The 23,427-nt window shown below is 33.3% G+C and overlaps 1 protein-coding gene across 1 annotated transcript in view; it reads left to right on the forward strand.

Annotated features, from left to right (window-relative positions):
- LOC108366506 (uncharacterized) overlaps positions 1–23,427 on the forward strand; it is a 61,145-nt gene that overhangs the window by 19,565 nt on the left and 18,153 nt on the right. The window contains exons 3-4 of the mRNA XM_017620924.1: positions 10,905–11,064; positions 23,177–23,377. Of these exons, the coding sequence (XP_017476413.1) occupies positions 10,905–11,064; positions 23,177–23,377 (361 nt within the window). The remainder of the gene's footprint in view (positions 1–10,904; positions 11,065–23,176; positions 23,378–23,427) is intronic.

Below are 23,427 nucleotides of genomic sequence, written 5' to 3' on the forward strand. Positions count from 1 at the left end.
AACTATACTTTTATACAAAATAATTAGAGTTAAATAATAAAAAAATGTATACCCAAATTTTGTCAATATGTGGGAGCAGAAATTGTAAAACGATCTTTTTCTCAAAGAAAAGCAAAAATTATAAAAGCTTTAATAAATATTGTATGATGTTCGGTGATAAATTCTAACCTTTTGCCTAAAATTAAAGAAGTTAAATTTGGTATACGTTCGAATTCAATCTTGAATAACTTTTGGAGCAGTGAATTTATGCAAAAATCAAAATAGAATTTTTGTACAGCCATCAAATTCGCTCAAAAATATATGTCGCGCGAACATATGTTGATTTAAGCCAGGGTCATACTATTGGGTATTTGCCCCAAATTTGTTGCAAATTGCATCCAAATCATGTACAAATATTTTTCTTTATCCCCGTCACTAAAAACAATTTGTTCAAATTTTTCAATAGAAATTCCAAAAAAAAAAAATTGTCATCCTAAATTTTTCATTCTGTACCATTAGCGCAATATAAAAAATGTACAAATTTGACTTTAAGCTAAGATCACATTACCAGCGCAATGGGCCGATTCACAGCGCATTTCATCTACTGATAGTGGTAGCAAACACAATTTTTCGAAATAAGCCGAAATTGTGCTGACTATAAGCAACCAAAATTAATATTGCTGTACCGATAATGTGAACACTCTTTTGCTCATTGACTCATTGAACAATCAAATTGTAAAAATTGCGAGCAAATTGGACAATTTGTTTATTGTTATTATTAATCAAGCACGTTAGTGTGATCATGTTGTCATGATTATCGTCGCGTATATAATTTGGCCGATATGGAAAAAATTGTTACACAATATGCGATAATAATGGGACCACTAAAAAAGTAGTTGTACCAATTATTTGAATATATATCAACCAAGTACAATGAAAATCGGTTATACTATTAAAAAAAAATTTCCTGTGTTATTTACTTTTATGGGAAATAGAAATTCGCGCTGAGCGACCACTAAATCCTAATGTTGAGGGCTACGCTTTTGGTAGGCGCCTTTTTCACATATTTTTCATATTAAAAAAAAAGAAGAAATAATCGATTCTTTTTAACCAGTCTAATAAACATATATGCGATATATTTGAATGCCCACATTATGTGATGATAATATCAAAAAGTCAATCCCGACTGAATAAACGAGCAATCCCAATGATTCCGTTTGCTTTTAAATATAGTATGTGCATGTTAATATGTAAATATATCCAATATCGCATGAGTGATTCAATATCATTAAATAATATAGTCACTCAAGTGAGAGAGACTCTCTGAACGACAATGATAATAAATGGCGCCAGCCGACGCAGTGTCGTAATGAGAAAAGCCACAAAGCGTTTACATAATTCATCATTAAATTTAAAACTTTTCGCTGAAATCGAACAAGCGGTTGCATATACTTTACTTACTTACGTAATACGTACATATATGTATTTACAGACTTAAGTATTAAGCATACCAAAGTATGCCGTACACACAAACGCACACATGCTTGTATTTACATATGTACATATGTCTGAATGTATGCGCCTGTTTGTATGCAATCATTTGCAAATATTTACCCGCCTGCTGTGCGCGTGTGTTTTGCATGCAAACATATGTATGGATGTATGTTTACTTGCGAAGGATTTGCACTCTGTTCGATGTTGTGCTTGCTTTTTCAACAGCTGGTTGCGTATTGCTGGCTGAGGCATTGATTGACTACGGATTTGTTTGCGGAAAAAAACCCGAAAACGAAAAATTAAAAATGAAAAATTAAAATAAAACAATACACATGCATATGCACATTAGAGTGGTCCAAAAACAGTAAAGTCGGAATTTTAATGCCGCCACCACTAGGATGGTTATATACCGAAAAAGTATAACCTAGGTCAGCCAAAACCCCTAGAAAATGCAATGAAGGGATAAATAAAAATCTTTAGTATTAAAAAATGGTTAAATAAACCATTGGGTATTATTAAAAAATGGTTAAATGAGCAATTGCGTATTATTATTGTGAGTTTTCGGATTTAAAAATATTTATTTTCAAGAATTCTATATCATTTCTGCGAAGAGTTGTTTTTTCCCGTATAAAATATAAGGGAAACTTTGAGCGCTTCGAGCACTCTCTAAATTTTTTTCGACTTCAACACAAAAAATAGAGGTATATTTTTCCGTATAGAACTTTACTGTTTTATGGACCACCCTAATGTACAAGCGTCAAGTAGAATTAAAGCCATGTTAGTGTTGAGTAACTATTTTTTTGTAATTTACTTTCTTTGCATACAATCTCTATTGGGCTCTTGTAATAATCGACTTTTGAAAGCTCCATTACATCAGTGTAAAGTTGACTTAGCAACAATGCAAAAAGTGCAAAGAAAAACTAAAAGTAGCTACATATGTACTGTGTGAAATGTTTTTCTTATTACACAGCGCAATCGGGTAGAGGTTAGGGAAATTGCATATGCTTTTAGCTTAAAATTTTTGATGAAAGCCACAACTGGCGTAAGTATGTATGCACAACACAAAGCTTTTTGAAATTTCATCCGCAAAACCTGGCGCGGTGCCGTGCTGCTTATTAAGGATTCGACATTGGAAACTTCATGACTTTTGTAGTTCAGCTGCTGAGGCGAGTTTTAGCACATAGTGCCCGAAAGTATGCAATATAGAACGCCCAAACGAAACAAGTAGGACTTATTAAAGCAAATAACAGCAAAACTTACTGCAGTTCCGTTCAGCTTGAATAAGTTGTTTAAGCAACCTTACAGACATTTGCATTCCACGTAAAGTTTTTAAGCGACTTAAAGGTACAGCTGCTTCTCTAGTAGAAAATCTGGGATTTAATTGTCAAAACAGATGTACAAACAAACATCTACAATTTCATTCGCTTTACTAACTGTCTGCGGACAATCTCCAAGGATTCAACACATAATTAATGCAGAATCCGCCACACGTACAACACATGCGCGTAAAACGCATATATGTACATACATATACGGGAGACATTGTATGGTTTTGTAATTTCCTTACTTACAACACATTATCAAGCCCATTAATTACATGTCATTGGTTGGTGGAATGAGAACATTTCTATGGAAATTCGTATGAAAATGACAAAATTTAAAAGCGACTTTGTGGTACGTGCGGTACCCATTGAGATGTTATAAAATTTTCCGAAAACATTATCATCAAAGCGTTCAACTATCTGTGAGGCTTAATTGTTGTCGTCAAGGCCATGATTTGTGTGTGGGATTTCCGCATGGATGTTGACGTGGAAGAGAGTTTACTGCTTGCTGCGTAGCATGCAAAATTTCATTAAATTGCAACAATTTTGTATCACAGATAAATTGTAAATTGTGTGAAAATGGATGGCCAAATTAGAGATGTGCTTGTTTGCATGTATGAGTATGCGATAATCTATTCTGGTTTTCTTTTGTAATAAGTAATTGCGTATGTCTTCAGCAAAGAACATAAATAGATAGTACGATAAAGGCAAATTGCTTTATCCGCTTCGATTTCATCTAAATTAAGGAGTACATATTTTTCCTTTCGTTCTGCCATCTTTAGTGAAAACATATTTCAGAAACTAAATTATCATCGCTCTAATATCATCTCATGGCAATTCATAGAGTGAACATAAAATACAGGAGCCTTAGGTATTTGAGGATATACCGATTTTTGAACTTGAGAATTCGTATATTTCTTAGAAAATCCAATAAAACCAGCTTGAGCAAGAATCACCTGCCAGAATTCCATGTATGAAGGAACAGAGTTCTGTTGGAATATTTACGAGTAGCCTCCCACCACGTACACTATCTAGCCAGGGTTCCATAACTGCTTCTTAAACTTCGACATATGCAAAAGCGTTTACGCGAAGGCCTTCCTTGCTCACAACTACCGAAACCATAACAATCGCCGGAAACATTGTTCGCAATGCATGTGGAACATCTGAAGGATTCGAGCAACTGTCATCGAGCTTTGCTGTAATTCGCACGCATGGCAACGATACAAGTGAAAGTACATAACGTTTAAATTGAAAAAAAAAAAAAACGTATATGTACGGAATTTCACACATATGTATATGTGAGTGTCACCAAATATCTGACGCACCCTGTAAGCCTACTTCTGTTTAGTTTGATAAAAAGTGGCTTATAAACTTCAGTCACCGAAATATTTATTTCATTTTCACTAATTTTCTTCACAGCTTCTCCGATGCCCCAAAAGTCCAGACACACATAACTGGGACATTGAAGGGAATAAAGTGTGCCTATTCAAGTAGATTAGGGTGTATATTAGAAGTTTTAGTGAATTAATAACTTTTGGTCATAACTTATGTCATCAGGCTTCCACCGAAACGCTTACTACGTTTGCTACCTTTAATTTAACCTCCGTTGCTTTAAAAACAAAGCAGCGTGAAGACCTTCTAATACAGCTACAAAAAAGTCTTAGTTTGAAGAAGCCTTTCCTGAAGGTATTAATGTCATTTTGCCGACCTTCGTAAGAAGGGAAACACCCTTATATTGGATTCTTAAATGAGCTCATTATGAGCGTAAAGGCTTCGAAATAGGACTCCTTAAAGCCTCATTTATGACTCCAAATGTTTGCTGGGAAGATAGGAATACATGTAAATACATTAGGATGGTTTAATTTGCATGAAAACATTTTTTTTTTCGACATCATTTTTATCAGATTCGGAATTAACATCAAATAGCTCTAAAGTCAATTTCAAGCTCCATAATTTTAATAGAAACTATTTATAACTAACACGAAGTTAGTATACAGAGTAATAGTTACTAAAGTATAATGAATGAATATATAAATTCTCTGAAAAAAATAACGTGCATAAGCAAAGTTCCTGATTTAATCGACTTCTTTGTCTACAAAAACGTTTCTGCAACCCATTTAACCATCACTGAAGGCTTGCATCTTAATTCTGACCATTCACCCGTGATACTAGTCATTTCTGAAAATCCAGCAGTAAATCAACATCCATTAAAGTTAGTAAATAAATTTACTGATTGGGAACATTTCCAAATGCAGATGGAAGAACTAGATAAGCCTAATGACCAAATTGATTCCATTGATGAGCTTGATGATGCGGTATTGAAGTTTACACAACAAATACAGATGGCAACGTGGAATAGTATGCCCGCTCAAATGCTAGCCTCCCACGGGAAAACATATCCTGCGTATATAAGAAGCTTAATATCTGTAAAGAGGAAGTTCCGACGTCGTTGGCAGCAAACTAGGTCTCCAGCAAACAAGTCAAAATTAAATAAAGTCATCAAACAATTGCATATGGTAATTAAGTCTTTTAAAAATGACTCCTTCAATCGCTTCCTGATGGGCCTTTCAGCCGATAAAAGCTCCGATTACCCCTTGTGGAAGGCGTCCAAAATGTTCAAGAGACCAGTTCAACACGTTGCCCCAATCAAAATCAGCGAGACGCAGTGAGCGAAAACAAACGCGCAAAAAGCGGGTTGTTTGCCGAGCATCTCGAAAAGACGTTTACTTTAAACGATTAAACTTCAAGAGGCCGTCAATTCTGTTGTAACATGGGCTAAAAAGTGGCGCATCAAACTAAACAACACTAAATCTGTGCATATAGTGTTTACTCTAAAACGTTCCTCATTCAAACCAGTTTACATCGATGAGGTAAATATTCCACACGTCAACGAAGCGAAATACTTGGGTATTACGCTAGACGCTAAATTGCGCTGTGTGTGTAATTGTCTACAAGTGTATAAGATACACAAAGCTTCTCTTTTATCTTTTAATTTACTCGATACAAATTGCTTGTTAGTATTAATTTTGTATGTATGTATATACTAGTTGCAATAAAAAAAACGAATGAAAACAAAAAATAAAAAAAAAGAATTTAGTAAAAATATATCTTCATATTAATTTCGTATTAATTGAAGTTAGCTTCTTTGTTTGATTTAAAGCGGGTGGGTGTTTCGAAACTGACTTTAAAGCAATTTTATCCGTCGAATATAGAATCAAAGTCTACCAGGAAGGATGTCGAAAAAAATCAATCCGTCCTAATGTACGTATACATATAAAATTAGCGACAATAAGTACACAAATATGTACATAAATATAATTTAGCTTAACCCATATGCTATTCAACCGACAAATGAACGACAGTTTTATTGCTCAAACGATCGCATTTGCCGCAGACGAAGCGCATAAATCTGCTTACTTCGCTAACCAATTTGTGGCGGCATGGCGGATGAGCAACATTTGTCATGGCATTCAAGCGTATGAGACTTTTCGGTATCGTCTGATAAAAGAGTGAAGACGACAATGATGCTAATAGTGATGTATTTATGTATGTATTTATGTATGTATGTGCGTGAAAACGCATTTGCGTAAATTTATAGCTGTAGATAATTTGATATACTCGTACATATGTATATATGGATATATAATTGTATATACTTACATATCCAGCGCTTATATTTAATACCCTCTATTCGCATTCTGCACAAAAACTACTTTGTCATGTTAGAACCCATTTGCGACTTACCTGTCATCTCTGATGTTAATTCCGATTTTGCAAATTTAGTAGTAAAGCAAGACAAGCGTTGGACAAGGTCAGCATTAATATCACCGATGACAGTTAAGCCTTAAGTGGATTTTTATACCAGAATCTCATTTTTTGTGAAACGTGCAGAGAGAGGGTATTGGATATAAGCCCTCGATATGTACGAGGGTTGCATTGTGATAAGGATGGCGAATTTGCCTTTCAATTATGAAATATTTGCATCATCAACGTATTGTTGGCATGTGGCGTGACATAAACTTTTCTCATAAAACAAAACAAAAAGATTGCTAATGTGAAAAGGAAATTTTCAGAAAACTTAGTAAATTAAATAATACAAATAGACACAAATATCAAAACCTATATTACTTATCCTTTCCATAGTCGGGCCTAGGAAACTTAGACTTTCAACTTTTTACCATTCATCAAATTTGTTCATCGTTTGCTCGTTATGATGCTTTTCGAGTTCTTGGCTGTCTACCAATAGGCGGCATCAAGTTGTTTAGAGTGTCATTGTTGAGCAAGGTTCCAGCAGATGCTGCTGTGTATTTTGCAAGAAATATATCCAGTTAGAGGAGGAGATATTTGGCATGGAGATATATATATATATATATATGCATGCACGTGTGTGTGAAATGAGGGTAATTGCAGTAAGTGAATACTAATGCTGGTTTGAGATGTCTTAGCAAACTTTTACACTACTTGGTCCTTTAAATAAACTAAGCAAAATATCCCAGTTTCAAATGGAATTTACATATACTGTAAAAAATAATAATGTAATAAGAAACCTTGCTGGGTTTCAAACGCTTTACAGGTTGCAAAAGAAGCGTAATATAACGAGGTAACCCCAGATTTGGTGACAATCTTACTATTATAGGCCACGAGGTTGTCGAATCTAGCGACTCTCCTTAACCCCCGGGTGCCCAATTGCAGGGTTGGCAGTCGAGTGGTCCATTTTAACTACCGGAACGCTATATTTACAAATGATACATATTTAGGGGATTTCCTTAAACTCGAAAATGGCTCGAAAAGCTCGAATAAACTTTTTCAGCCACGAAAAACAACTGTCAACAATTGTATGAAAGACGCTTTTCGCGTCGAAAGTTTTCGCGGCGAACTAGTCTGGGGCTTCTTAAAGAACAGCATTCTAATTTTTAGTTACAATAAGATGGAGCGACTGCGCATACTGCTAGGCAAACTATGGACCTATGAAATATGGATGGTAGGTCTTATTTGTCCCCCCACCCTGTACATACAAACTCTCACTGAACTGCCAAATATCTGAAATTCGCCATTGTTTACTAGGTTGCAAAAAAGGTGAAATCCCAAAAATAGCTTCGAAAACTTTCGAGGTTTTCAAATCCCCTGATTGTAGGTTCGGAATCCTGTTCGGCATAAAAAAAAGTTGGGTATCGCAAAGACGATTCAGAAGGAGCCCCAAAAATGTTATCGTGGTAAAAGTATGAAAGGCGGGTCATTATATATATGTATGTAGATTGTTGGTTTTCTACATCTGGGGTGGACATAGAGCAACTCCTAAGGTTTTCTTTCAGAATGGCCACAGTAGGATCTAGATATTTAGGGGGAAAATATACAATTTTTTGATTATTAAATTTTCATATTTAAATGGTTTAGCCTAGAAAATGATATTTGAATAAGAAAAGTTGATTATAATTTTGTAGGAAATTGGCAGTTTTATACAAAATAAAAGCAACAAAAGTCAAAAGAAATTTATTCAACTAAAACTGATGGAGATTTTTGTTCACTTAAGCAATGCGATTTTCTTATAACTTTTGTTTTTGTTGTAGGTTCTTGTGAAAACACAGCACTTACTAATGAGAAAGAAAAACGAAAATTTATAAAATGTTAATTTTGAGACTTTTGATGGACCGAAATATTTTCCTTCGATTTCTGAACAAAAAAATCTGGCGCATATTTGCGACTTTTAGGGTAATCTCATATATGTAGTGATGATGGCATTTGTGGTATTTTTAAGGCATTTTTGGGGTTAAGTTGACATGGAAAGTATGCTTTAAAAAAAAAATCGGGCACGCAAAGTTTTCGTTTTTTTTTTTTAAATCTTGATTTATGTCCATAAATGTTACATGTGGAAATTCTAATTCTAATTTTTTTTCCAAAAAATTTATGAGGCTGTACCCATTGTGGGTATGGTGGAAGCTAGAACCAATAATCAAGCCATTTGGAGTTCATAAAGCTACTCAATTACTACCCACACAGTATGGCTGCGAAGTGCTGTGAACGTTAGGACAGCTCACGGCCAATCAATCGGAGTGCGTGTACGCTTTTAGTCTGTATACGATCTCGGACAAGTTTCGCACCGATTTAATTTTTAGGCGACTAGGTAATACCAAACGAGCCCTATTCAAACAGTTCAAAAACGTGTACATTCATTCGAAGTGTATCTCCTTATTACATTGAACGCAAGCAGCACTTCAATGGGAAAATGCTACTTATCGATGTGTAGTAGGTAAAAAATGCCGGAAGTAATAGCTACGAAAATTTAGATTTTGATGAAACATGGTTTTTGAAATTTCATAAAATAACCTAAATGTGTCGACAGATCTGAAAAGAAACCTTGAATTTTCTATAGTCTTAGGAAATTTTTCATAAAAAAGATTCATGATAAAAACTTTATTTTAACGAGGTCCAGCTGTCGAATGCTTCTGAACTGAGATAAAATCTTTGGGCGGAGATCATTAAAAAATATTAAATTAGTACTTTTTAGTACTATATATGAGGCCATGAGAGCAGAAGTGGCGTAACCCGCAATTTTTTTGATAGTTAACTTCTTACGATAGTTTCTAATGTCACAAATTTTAAAATAAACGTCACCTTTTCTTTAATTTAAGGGTAAGCTATTTAGCTATGTACCTTAAAATTAAAGAATGAACGACTTTTATTTTTAAATTCTTCGTTTTTTAATTCATTATACAAAAAACAAATAATTTTGTGTTAGGCCACTTCTGCTCTCAGAAAGTAAAATTGAGTTGGTGGGTGAATGATGGTGGTTGATGGCTTTAAGGAGCTGAGCCACAAGGGACTCACCATCATTTGCGTGAAAGGTCTTCATGTGCGTTATTTTATATGCGCCTGTTTTTGCTTTAATATTTAATTCAAGAATTATTTTGCGTCAACTGATGTGCCGCCCTTAGCTAAAAATAAAAATTCACATCAATGAAAGTTTTAAAAAATATTAGATAAATTTGAAACTATAACAAGTTTACAGTAGCGTCATTTGCAAAAAGATTTCTTCAATTTAAAAAAAAAAAAACGCCATTTGTAGCACAGCGAATCGTTTAACTGCCTTGGCTGAAGCAAAGACATTTAATGTTCGAGATGAACAAACAAACAGCGCACAGCTGTCGTATTTCATATTTCTGTTTTGCATTTCCATATAACACTTTTTCCGCGAATTTGCGGCTTGTTCTGATGGCAAGATTTTCTTACTACTTCGCTGCGACTCTCCTCTGCCACAACTGTTTCTCCGTTTCCAAGAATCAGCCAGCCAACAATGGCATCCGCTGGCATTAGTGCGACGCTATTGCAATTACGTATTATGAGAAATGTAAGCTTGTCGCCGCTGCTGCAGCAATGCAACAAAATTGCACACAACTATGTATGTATGTAAGGAGCTTGTCTTCAAAGTTTTTCTTCGTTTTTATTTTTTGGTTTTATGTTGCCGCGGTGACAGCTGCTGTGACGTGAGTCATATGTATGCGACTTCCTTCTCAAATTAAATTCTTTTTCTTACATTGTGTACATACATATATGTTGTATTTGTACAGTGGAATGCATTGCCATTCGTTGTTTTTCTTTTGCCATTTGCCTGCTTATGTCTTTGGCACTGTTTGTAGAGGACGCACATGCATCTTGCGTTTGCTAGAATTTATGTTAATTAAATATTGCGCATACGGCATGGTGTCCAGTGGCGCACGAGCTCACTTTCGCTGCGCTCCCGGTGAACTACACTTGGCTTACGGTTAGTTGAGTATGTGTGTATGCATATGTGTAACTTAATCCGCCATGCATAAAATACGACTACTTGTCTTTAGTCGAGTTGTGTGCGTTGCGTGCGCTCACTCGTTTATTGTTGCGCTGTACGTGACAAGTGATTTGGATGCATCACTGACTCACACGCTGCCTGGCGGTTGACTTCCCTTGACATCACATACGTTGCAAGCTGAGTTTTTTGAAAAAAAAAAAAATCCCGCCTGATTTTTGATCAAAAACTTGGTATAGTTGCTAAGAAACTCGCACTTTTGTATAATTCAATATTTGTTTTTCCTTGATTATGTACAAACAAACTTTTTGCTTTCTTTTTTCACTCAGCTGGGTCTTTGGCGAATTTCTCTGCCACATGTATCAGTTCGTGCACTCGCTCAGCTACACTGCATCAATTTTCATACTTGTGGTCATATGCGTGGAACGTTACTTTGCGATTGTTCACCCGATTGCGTGCAAACAAATTTTAACTCCCGCCAGATTGAAGGTGAGTAATCAAACATTTTAGTATTTTTACATACCATTTTCATTTGGACTAATTGTAATTTTTGAGATTGAAATAAATTATCTTTGTTTGAAATAAACTGCCCAAATACTGAACACATTTAAATAATTTGAATTTCAAAACAGCTCACTTAAGCCAAAGAAGAATATAGGGCTATTATTTCCTGAAATTTTTTACCGACTTTAAAAAAGCAGGAAGCTTATCAATTCATCGGAATATTTTTTTGATGTATTTGGATCACGTGAACCGTTTCGATATTTTTCTAATGGCTTTGGTTTAGTTCCGATCATTTGTTCATAAAGAAATTAACGGTACTCCTGAATTTTTTAAACAGCATTGAAGTCAGTTGTGTTTTTGTTTGCTTAGAAATACTTTTTACAAAAAATATGCTTAAAGTTCATCTGAAGTATATCTAAAAATATTTACACTCACACCAAGGAGTATTGGAACAGAAAACTTTTCACACACATTTAATTTTTATTTTTTCCGCTAAAAATATGGTTCATACCACAACAATAAAAAAATAAAAAATACAATTTTTAAACTCAGGAAAATTCAATGAATTTTCATGAAAATTTTCAACTATTTAATCAGATTTTTTTTGAATAAGGCAGCTTTGTAGCCCATTAAAATTTAGTATAACAAAGTGCAAGTTTGATTACCGTTGATTTGTGTAATTTTCTTCACGCATTTTGTTCCATACACACAAATTAAAAAGAAAAAAGAAAAAAACGATTCCCAAAAATTAACCGATTTTCCTGAGTTTTGCACAATGCTTATTATATTTATATGTTTTTTTTTGTGGTAGTATAAACCATGTTTTTATAAAAAATTTAAGGAAAAAAGTAAAACAAAACTGTTGAAAACTCCTCTGTGGCAATACTTTTTGCCGTCAGTGTATGTATACGCACAGTAGGCATGAATGTTAAAGATTTATTCTCAAATTTGTATACTGGGCCTTTAAAAACCATTTACATTTTAAGCAAGGCATTTTTAACACAAGTAGATTTCGTGGAATTTTCTACATAAAAATTAAAATATCTTGTTATGAGAATTTACCAACAATATTGCGCAACGCGAATTCATACAGGTGGAGTCCGTTTGTATTTTCCCCTACACAACGGAACACAAAAGACGTAAAATTTTGAATTTATTATTCTTCGAATGAGTGTAACGCCAAAAGGTACAGCATTTCAACTTAAATATGTACTTAAATTTTTCCAATTATTCAAGAGTTTTAGCAACATTTGACAAGTAAATTGAGATACAACAAATTTAAATGGATTTGAGAAAAAATAAAACTGTTATTTTAGAAAAAATTTTTTTAGTTCCATATGTATTAGGATTCAACTTTTTAACTTTGGAGCTAAAAGCACAATATTTCAGCTATTCTATTCGTCGTCTATATATTCATAGAGTAGTTCAAAATTTGCTAAAAATTCGTTTTTTGATACCTTAAGTCTCAAATATCTAAAAAACTAGAGCCAATTGAATAAGTTGATTCTGGTAGAATCTCGTTGGACTGTCTACTGTATGGTTTTGGCAGTTTCCTAGATTTTTTTTTCAGCAATTTTCGCGATTTTTCTGGAACCATTAAGAATTTTTCGTGACCTTTGTGTTCAAATCCGAACTTTTCGGAAATTGTAGGTGCAACGTAAAAGAATTATAAAAGGATTTTGTTTATCCCTTATCACATTTGGTTTGGAAAATTCATTTCGAAATATATCATACCCGACGAAAGCAGCAAAAGGCAAATAACGAAAAAAAAAAACATACAAATAATAAATTAATAAATTATAATGCGTGTGAAAGTCAATTGTATAACATTTTTTTTTTTCGCTTTTCGCCTGCCACTTACTCCTAATTAGATATTGGGCTCAACTGACTTTTTTATCCATCAGAATATTCCCCGTCATCAATAAAAGCAAATTGTATATCGAATAATATCCAGTCATTCCATTAATTTTGTATTAACAAAACACTTAGTTTTTACTAGCCCGATTAGCATAAACTTTTATAATGTCATTAAATAAATTTGCGATTAATTTTACATTCCACTTACCTTGTTTGGTGATTCGGTAAATATATAATTTATGCTCAATAAACAGCTTTTGCATTAAACCAGATAAATTTCCATCACTATTAATCGTAATTAATTGAAAATAGTGGAAAACCATTAATGCGCCCTGCCTGAAAAGACGCAGACATATTTACGATTATGTATTATTAATGTGCAAACAGTCTGGCAGCCAAGTGCCATCTACATAAATACAATGTATGGCTTGGTATAGGGTATCTAGTAAGTTTAAAAAGTTGGTGTATGAACTCAAAACTTAATTGAGATAGGTCAGATCAAAGAGGTTGCGTGGTTTCACAAACGATTGAATGTCATACAACTGTGAATATGAATGCATAGCTAAAATATTTTAGTGGAATTCGGCCCTTAATCCAAGATAAAGACCCTTTTCAAGATTTTATAATTTCATATTCCATAAAATACTTTTTTCACTTGAGCTAAAAATAATTATTTTTCTTATTCCTTTTGCTCTTCGCATTACCATATTTAGCCGGTAACTATGGATGATGGATGTATGTAAACTTCTAACCGAAATGTGTTTATTTGTTTGTTTACATAAAGTCAGTCAATGCCGCAAGTGTATTATTTGTATGTACATATTTGTGTATGCAACTGCGAAAGTTTTTCCATAAGCTTGAATAGACGCGCACACAATCTGCTGAGTTCGCAGACAAAAAACACTGGCCAATATGCTTTATTTTATGGGAGAACATACGTACTTATGTATCTGTACATATAATCATACAATGAACTTACACACATACATACATACATATACATAGTTGTGTATGCCGAGTACAGAAGATATATTAATATTATTGATAAATGATTATATATTTATTTTTGTAACAAAACGGTTATCTAATACTATTAAACTACTGTTAGCTTTCACTTTTTTTTTGTCCAGGATATTAAAGCAATAAAAATGAAGAAAAATGGGGAACGAAATTGCACTAAAGAAGTCTTATCCTCTTTTCATGCCCAATATTTCTTCAAAATGATAGATTACATCCACGGTTGCATATTTTCGTGTACGTATTTACACATTCCAAATAAAAGCTACTCATTCGGGAGAATTTTCGACCTTAAAGTAAGGAAGGTCTTTCTTTCATCCAAAGATGGTTTTTTGGTTCAGTGTGGTAATGTCTCGCAAGATGTAATAGGCTTATTTTTTAATGCATAAAAAAATCCTTAAAAAAAATATTAAAAGTTCCAAAACAATAATTTGTTGAGATGGCAGTGCTACATGAGCAATTTTTCGAAAAGTAGAAACTTCAATAAGCCCGGTTTAAGTCAAAAATCAAGGCGAATTTATATAAGTTGGTGTTACTAGATCAGCTGATTTTGTGTATGTGTTTCGCCGCACGGCTTCGAATGTCAAATTGAAAAATTTTGTTCGAATTTCCACGCACACTCATACAGATTTTGCCAGTATATGCCGCCAAAGCAAAAACAAAATACATGCCAATGCCTTATATTAATTCGCCGTGTCAAAAATTTTCAAAGTGAAATTATCTCCTTTTTTTTGTATCATGCTATTTATATAAAACCAATACCTTACATTTATTTCCAAACATTTGGAAGTTATGGCTTCTTTTCAGTATATTTTTCAACATACACATAATCATTTATAGACAATTATTTATAGACTCTCTGTAACAGTTTCAAATGGAAAATAATTTCAGTAGCACATTGTGGTAGCAGTAAATTAATTTTAATAGCAGCAATTGACTAAAGTTTGTTTTTCTGCAGATGAGGATGCTATTTTGTTTGTGTGAAAACAAATCACCCTATTGCCTTTACAAGGCACCAAGAGAAAAATAAAATTGAAAAGTCGAACAAACGTAAAAATACATTGAATACATATATGTATGCATACACACACACACACTTGTTTTCCAACACGCATATACTGTATGTACACATATAACGTATGTAGTCTCATACATATATACAGTGACTCAAACAAATGACCATGTGTTGATTTTTTTTTTTAATCGTAATGCTTTTTCGAGCTAATTTTTTTTTCTATAAAAATAGCGTCCAAGCTATAACCAAAACCATATAAATCACAGTTTCAAGCTTTATACATAATTGAGGAAAACTCAAAAAATTTTCATCAAAATTTCAACTTTTTCATCTGAATTTTTAGAACATTCTTGCAGTTTTAGTCTAATGAAGTGCAAATTTCAAACGACTGGCGCGTTGATTTTTGAGATTTTTTTTTTAAACTACTTTTTCGTTTTTTTTTTATATAACAAGTGCAATTTACAAAAACTGGCGTTGATTTTTTGAAATTTTATTACTAACGGTCCCCCGCGTTTTGTTCCATAAGAAATTTATGCTTATATGGAAAAAAGTGCAAAAATCCTTCACAAAAAAACTTTTCAAAAATCAAAGCGCTTTTTAGCCTTTTGAAACTTGCACTTCATTAAACTAAAATTGTGGTGGCTGTAAAACTGCATACCCACAATGTTCTAAAGATTCAGTTGAAAAAGTTGAAATTTTGTTGAATTTTCCTGAATTTTCAATAAAATTTGTAACTGTGATTTATATGGTTTTGGTTAAAGCTTGGACGATATTTTGATAGAAAAATTACAAAAAAATATTTAGTTCGAAAAACATTGAGAATATTTAAAAAATCAACACATGGTCATTTATTTGAGTGACTGAAAGGGCAAATGGCCAAACCCTGCAGAAAACAATTATCAATTGATAAAAAATAATCAGTTTTTTTGCGGGATTTCGATAAATAACTAATATTTAATTAGCTAAGACAAAACTAACTTTGAGTGAGTTGTAAAGTCGTGCAGGAGTCACGCAGACGTTAACGGGAGTTTGTTTTCTCTAAACAAGCTTCTATTTAAATATCCTCATACATAAACTAATTTGAATATACTTTTTTTCTGCACTTCGCAGATGCTTTCTCGAATTCAGGACAAATGAAATAAAGGTCGAAATTTTATATTATTATTTTGGTGTTATATCTGATTATCTGGAATTCAAATATGGGAACACCTACGAAAGAGCACGCAAAAAATAGGAAAATATATAATGTTAAGTAAAGTAAATAAATAAAATGAAAAAAATCTTTTTTTATTCATACTTTATGTCCAAAAGCAGTTAGCTACAAGTTAGCTGACGTCTAATGCAGAGGAAACCAGTTTTAACCTTTATGCGGCCATCTTCCTTCAAAAGAAGTTAGTTACGGCGGAAGGAAATAAGTAATAGAAAGGTACAACTAAATGAATACTGGGTAGTTATAAGTTAGTTATAAACTAGTCTAGTTTCCTGCAGGGAAGCTACACGTGTGGCACGCAACACCAAGTGCACAGAGACAGCAAAAAAATGTTTCAACTAGGCGGCGCGTAAATGGCAAGCGGCAAAGGTAATGACATCGTTTCTATCATTACCGCTGGCGTTACCATCGCGTTCCCACCGCTCGAATGATACGTAGTACCACAACGGCACGTTTTCCAAAATTTATCGCCGCCACAAACAGCCGTCGGCGGTCTATTTCGCAGGCGTGTGGAGGACGATAGAATGCAATAGAAATAGAAATGTATGTGTGCTTAGAAAATACAAAAAATTACAATGCTGTTTATACTATGGCGTCATTTTGCTGGCTTGCACGCGTCATGAAAACGCATGCATAAAACGGTTAACGTACGTGCTAAGTTAGTGTGTGTGCCAAAAAATTTCACAGGTGGAGCTGCCGAATTTACGTCAAATTTTCATTCCGCCATCTAATTGCATGGAGAAATTTATTTAGTGTAAATATCAGTGGATAGCCGTTACTACTGACTGAGCTCTAAGCAAAAAACGTTTGTATGTATGTATGTACATATGTAGTATGTATGTATGTATGTTGGATTTTCTTAGAAGCTTTATTACCAAGTAAATGCATATGAAATGAGTATTTTTTTCTTTCCTTTTGAGACTTGCTGTAAATAATTTGAAACTAAATCAGGCAGATATGTAAAAGCAATATAATCAAATGCCAGCCCATCGACTGTCACAACACATTTTGTTTATTTGTGAAGACAAAAGCCAATGCAAATCGATAAGTATATTTCAATTCACGTTCAAAATGTATTAGTTGACCGACTGAGCCAGAACAAAATTATGTAAAAATCGGTGGGTTTAATTTTGTTGTTGCCATTGATGAGCTACAGACGGGCTCAGATAGGCTACAGACGGTCATATCAATCAGCGTATAGACGTCTATGAATGCGAAAAATAAAATAAAAAACGTGATGACAAATGATCCATAAAGACTGAGGAGATAACAGAGAAAATACCAAAAAAATAAAAAAAATAAAATGCTTTAGCAATATGAAAATGATTGAAGTGAAAAGAGCCAAGCATTCTTTAACATCAAATAGTTGACTGGAATATGATAAATTTAATTTAAATATATGTATGTAAATACTCGTGAAATTTTCCATTTTGCTTAAGTAAGAATTTTGCGTAGGTTCAAGTGGCAGCTAGATGCCATTTTGATATAATGAAAAGTAATTAAAATTCTTGCTAAAAGCTCTTCTTTGCATATATTTCTTAAGAATACATAAAACCTTAGTACAGCTGTTATCGGTTATAAATATTTAATCTGGTTACATACTTTAAAATAGCAATTTTCGTATATAATTAGGGTGATCCAAAACAACTAGCCTAACAAATTTATGGCCTTAAAAGGACCTATTTACTCGGAAGAAAATTCTCGCATTTGGCAAAATGTTTATGCCAATTTTAAAAGGTGTCAGTGGGCATTAGAAATTTTCCATGTAAATAACATGTAAAAAAAAAAAATTGTTTTCATTAAAAAAGTTATAACTATTGAACCGTTTGTGTACAAAATTCTAGGCATATTCTTGTAGGGCATTGAATTCTCTAAAAAATTGCCTTAAAGTTGGTTGTCTTAGAGGCGATTAAAAGTATTAAATATGTTATCGATATTGCTGAACGAGGTAATGGCATTGATACAAAATTGTAATCGAAAATTGACGAAAGAGGAAGAACAAAAGCAATTTTTTTGCAAGTAGTGCAATTATATTGCCAGCAATATCCTAATTGCAATAAACAGAATTTTATTAATAACTAAAAAGAATATTAATGTTTAAAAACGCAATTAAAAATAAATAATTGGATTAAAACTCTCTCTTCTCGGTGTCGTTTGGAGATATATACTGTAAGCCGAAAAGAGTTAGGCAAGGGCTACCGCAGGGAGATGTCCTTCCCTCCTTCGCTTAAAGGCGTTTCCTTTATCTCATGCTCCTATCACTTACTCGCTGTTGGCTGCGGGTAATGGGATTGCTGACATGCGTGGCAAAGTAATTGGGTTTCTCTTAAATTGGTCTTTTTCACCCCCCGAAACCAAACACTTTCCCTGCGGAATCAACAGAAAATCTTTTTACTGCCTAGCAGAAAGTCGGAATAATAAACCACATGATTTAGCTTTTGACTTTAAGTGCTTTAACTTAATTCGCTTAGGATTCGTTGAGCACGTGAAAAAACTTCTTTAAATGAGCAATAAGAAACCACTTATTATTAGTAAAACATTGAAAGCTATTCGGCTTATTCCATTATAAATGTATGTACTTGTATTAATATAATTAAAAAAAAAAAACGCTTTTGTGTTGAGCTTATAATTTTATAATCCAATCGACTCAACATCAGCAAAATGAGAACCCCATACCAAGTTAAAAAAGAAAAAAATTGGTCACAACATATCCAATCAATCAATCAATCACCCCAGCCAATCACTTGCGTTTCGCCAATAAATCATTCCTGTCTGCTATCATTTTAACACCAAAAAGTCAATTAGTCTGCCTCTGTTGTGTAATACTTACAAAAAAAAATAAAAAATTGCTGTCCTTAAAGAAAACAAGCGAGCTGAAGTGAGCTACTTGTACTACATAAAATATGTAGAATAAAGTGGCAATTGAGTGCAATTTGTCGGCAAAAACACGCAAGAAAGGAGTGAGTAACTGAAGTCGATTTAATTATTTGCACGCAATTTGCCTAAGGAGAATAAAATATAGGCAAATTCTTGAATATATACGCATATATATATTTATGTCTGCATGTGCGTACAAGTGCTTAACAACAAGTTTATCTAAGTCCGTATAGAACACAGCAATTCTTGCATCCTTATAGCTTATTTACAAATTCCCACTTGACACGCATGTCGTATGAGTAACCCCTTCGGCTAAAAGCTTTTGATGTCCCCCTATACATTTCTGTATTCAGTACTGCAATAATACATGCATATGAACATTTAACGAACCATAATGTATACAACTGAGTGTTTTTAATTCGGCTTTAATTTAATTGTGATAAGCACGTCAGGCTTTAATGCGAATATTAATACATATCAATTCACATCTTGAGAATGCTGGTACTCTCTTACAAGCTTGCAAATATTTAAACAAATGCTAACGACTGTGCAAGAGGACTTACTCAACAACAGCGATTTACCTTATTTACCTTTGGCTAAGTAAAATCGTTTTCATGATATACATATGTATATATGTACATGGATGGCCTCGTAAACCACTGTATGTTAATTAATGAGTAAATATGTAAGTAATTCACATGTTTGCTTAAATGAGTATATTGCACTTTCTGAATAATTCCACTTGTCTGTAATTACTTTCACTTTCATTTATGCAGCTCATTTAATCGGTTAAGTGCTAAACAACTTAGTGAACTTCTTATCGTAAGCGTAGTTAAAAGTTTTGGGGTAGAAATTTAGAATGAATGCTTGTGTACTCAAAAGTAATTTTGAAAGCTTTTTAGTAGGTAGCCTGCTACGGCTTTTAGTAGCTATTTGCCGGGACTTAGAAACCAGGCGTTCTGATGTATCAGTCAAGTGGAAATATTTGTGAGAAAGCAAGTATAAACCGCCTTCATATCGCCCCATGCCTCAAAAGTGTTCCGATTTCAATCTAAAATTTTACAATTCAAATAAAAACTCAGTTGGTCTTGATGAAATGTAATATCCTTGCTCCTTCGTCTTTTGGAATGGAGTATATGTAGTTATTCACAAAACCAGTGTTACCATGTTACTAAATTTTGAAACTAGATTTAGTAGGATTTTGATAAGAAAAAAATGTTTGACTCTCAGCAATGCTTAAATGTTATAATTATAATTCAATGGTATTTTCGTAATTAATCGAGTTATGATTCGATTAATCTAAACAGGGAATTCCATAAAATTAAATAGCTTTTCGAAATGAAATACTCGAATTCAGTATATAAGTAGAAGTGATTAGAAGCTTCGTTTGAGTTTAAAGCTATTATCTGAAGTTTATTATACACTGGGAATACCAGTTACTATCGAAATTCGACCATTTTTGTATTTTTTTAATACCCTTGGAGAGGTTTTCTAACTTAGCACGTCGTTTAACTTATAAGGCACAAAATTACTAACCGGAAAATCTCCTGCTTTGGGACTAAAGCGTGACTACAAATTTTGTATATTTTTGAAGATATTTGGCAAGACTTAGAATTGACTCGATACATTCCACTTCGTCGATAAATTTCGATAATCTGATAACTTCATGAATTTCAAGAACCTAAAATCCGATAACTCAATAACATTTAATAACTGGACTACTTTCGATAATTTTCGAGAACTGCGCGTTTCGAGGGCTCGATAAATTTCGATAACTCAAATATGTATATATCTTGATATAAATCGATAGCTCGATAAACTTTGCATATTTCTTTAAATTTCGACCAGTCGGTTAATTTTGATAGCTCCATATTTTTCGAAAGCTACTGACAAGCAGTGATAACTCGATAACTTATGTATATAACCTTGAAATTTCGATAGCTCAATATATTTTGAAAATTTTGAAAAACTTCGAAGAATTCGATGCATTTCGATAACTATAAACCATGGTCATTCGATAACTTGATAACTTTCGATGATAAAATTTTTTATGACTGAATTTTGTTGCGATTCATGTCGAAAACTTTCAATAAATTCTGTTAACCTTTCAGTTACCCTAATTCTTATATTTTTTTCGATTGTTTTAATTTTTTGTGTATTCTCTATGTTTTGCAAAACCCTGATTTCTTAGAAAGATTTTGAGTACGCAGTTTTGCAGCCAATTAAATTCTAGTAGAAAAAAGTGCAAGGATAAAATTACCATTATTTTTTTTTCGATTTTTTTGTCCCTTTTGCTTCCATATAACGAATAAACAAAATTTACTTTTATATAGAAGAAACGCATAACATCTTCGACGATCTTCTAATTCAATGGGTTACAAACTGCATCCCAAGGTCTTTTTCAAAAATTAATATTAAAAATCTCGAAATTTTTACTAAAGTTTGTTGAATTTGTTTGTGAGTATTGCACAAAGTCTAGAACTTGAATTTACACGTATTTTGATAAACAATGAACTATATTTAAAAAAATCTTAAGCTGAATAACAAAAAAAAAAAAAATAGTATGTTAAAACTTTTCACAATGTGGTGCGGCCACTGAATGTACCTACACCAATTTGCTGGCACTGTTCCAACAGTCGTATGGCGGAGTGAGCAAAGCAGTAGCGTGCAATTTCCATGTTCGAGTCCTCGGTAAGGGGAGTTTTTTAATACATTTTTAACCGACTTCAAAAAAGGAGGAAGGTTATCAATTCATAACCATAACATAACTTTGAACCACGTTAACCGATTTCTATAATTCTTTTTTTAAAGGAAAGGTGTTACCTCACAGGTGGTCCCATTCTAATTTGGCTTAAATCCGATTGTTGGATCATGAAGAAATTAACGATAACCTTACATTTTTATATGAGAATTGAAATCGGTTTTATTTTTTTGCTTAAAAATTATTTTAGATTTAATTTTCTTCTAGTTTTTATGGCGTTTTCTTTTCTACAAAAATGTTGCTGTCTCTTTGCCTTTGCCTAGAAGAGAAAACGAAAAATCCTTTTTCTAGGTTTATTTCTTAATGAAATCGTTGTTTTTGTGCCTTTTTAAGCTTTCCTTAAATTTTATATACACCAAGCGCGACCAATCCCACGATATACGATTTTTAAAGCTTTCTATAGATTTTCTATGCACACATTTACAGTACCAAATTGTGCGCTATTTTACTTTCTTACAGCTTATATTTGCAATCAACAGTTTGTCCATTATTCTTAAAAAAAAAAAACACACTCTGCTCCTCCTCTTCAAACTTATTTGCAAATTGGCGCACGTATTATTTTTTCCCAAATAAGCTTCTCAAAATAAAGATATTTATTTTGTATGCATTGCTTTTCCATCGAAAAGCAGTTTTCTGCTTTCATTTCCTAATTTCTTCATTATTATTTATTTCTCCCTCTCTATTTCTTTCTATTAATTTGAGCTGTTGTTTTTCGCGAGTAAACACCTGCAAGCAATGTCTGCGTCTAATTGAAGAATTGCACTTGGATTAATGTTTTCAATTTCTTATTTTGTGCTTTGGTGAAATTTTCGGTTCACTTCATTATTTCTTCATTGCCTAGTAGAGGTTGAGTAAGCGAAAATGGTGTTGATAAGACAAAAAAAAAATATAGAAGTTGATGAATTTCGAAAAGAATACAAGCTGGTAAACAGCAGTAATGGCTTGAACGCCAACAAAGCAACAAAGCCATTGACTTATAGAATTAAGGTTTATCTTTATAATGGTAATCAATTGCTGTTGGGATCTGCTAATTGCTATGCAATAAATTACACGCCAAACTGCAGGTATGTCGAAATTTAGCTAATTACTTTGACATGTGCTGCTGAAATGATAATGACCATACATACACATTTTCGTTGGGGATAAAGGTTAATTCCCAAATATCCACGAAAAGTGCAATGCCCCTGTGAATGATTTGATTTAAACATACAGATATATTTAAGTAGATACATTGGCTCACATGTGGGGCAAATATTGGCGTTCTGCAAATAACAGCTCGCTAAATGTAGAATTTTTTATGATTTGTTGCATTCAATTTTCGAAGAGTCTTACAAATTTAATACATTTTTCTTTTTTTCAGATGGTCATCTTAACCGTTTGGGTCACTTCAGCCCTATTTTCTACGCCAAAATTCCTTTTTAGCAAAACTATCAAAAATATTCACACTGAGGATGGACAGGAGGAGGAAATCTGTGTGATGGATCGCAATATGTACAACTCAAAGGTACTGGATATGATCAGTTTCGTACTGCTCTACGTTATACCGCTGCTGGTGATGACGGTAAGTTAGAATAAATGCCGCGCTTCACACACAAGTGTAACGATGCACAG

This window comes from Rhagoletis zephyria, unplaced genomic scaffold (genome assembly GCF_001687245.7).
Source record: "Rhagoletis zephyria isolate East Lansing unplaced genomic scaffold, Rhagoletis_zephyria_1.1 Rzeph_scaffold_02296, whole genome shotgun sequence".
In the NCBI taxonomy this organism is placed as follows: Eukaryota; Metazoa; Arthropoda; class Insecta; order Diptera; family Tephritidae; genus Rhagoletis; species Rhagoletis zephyria.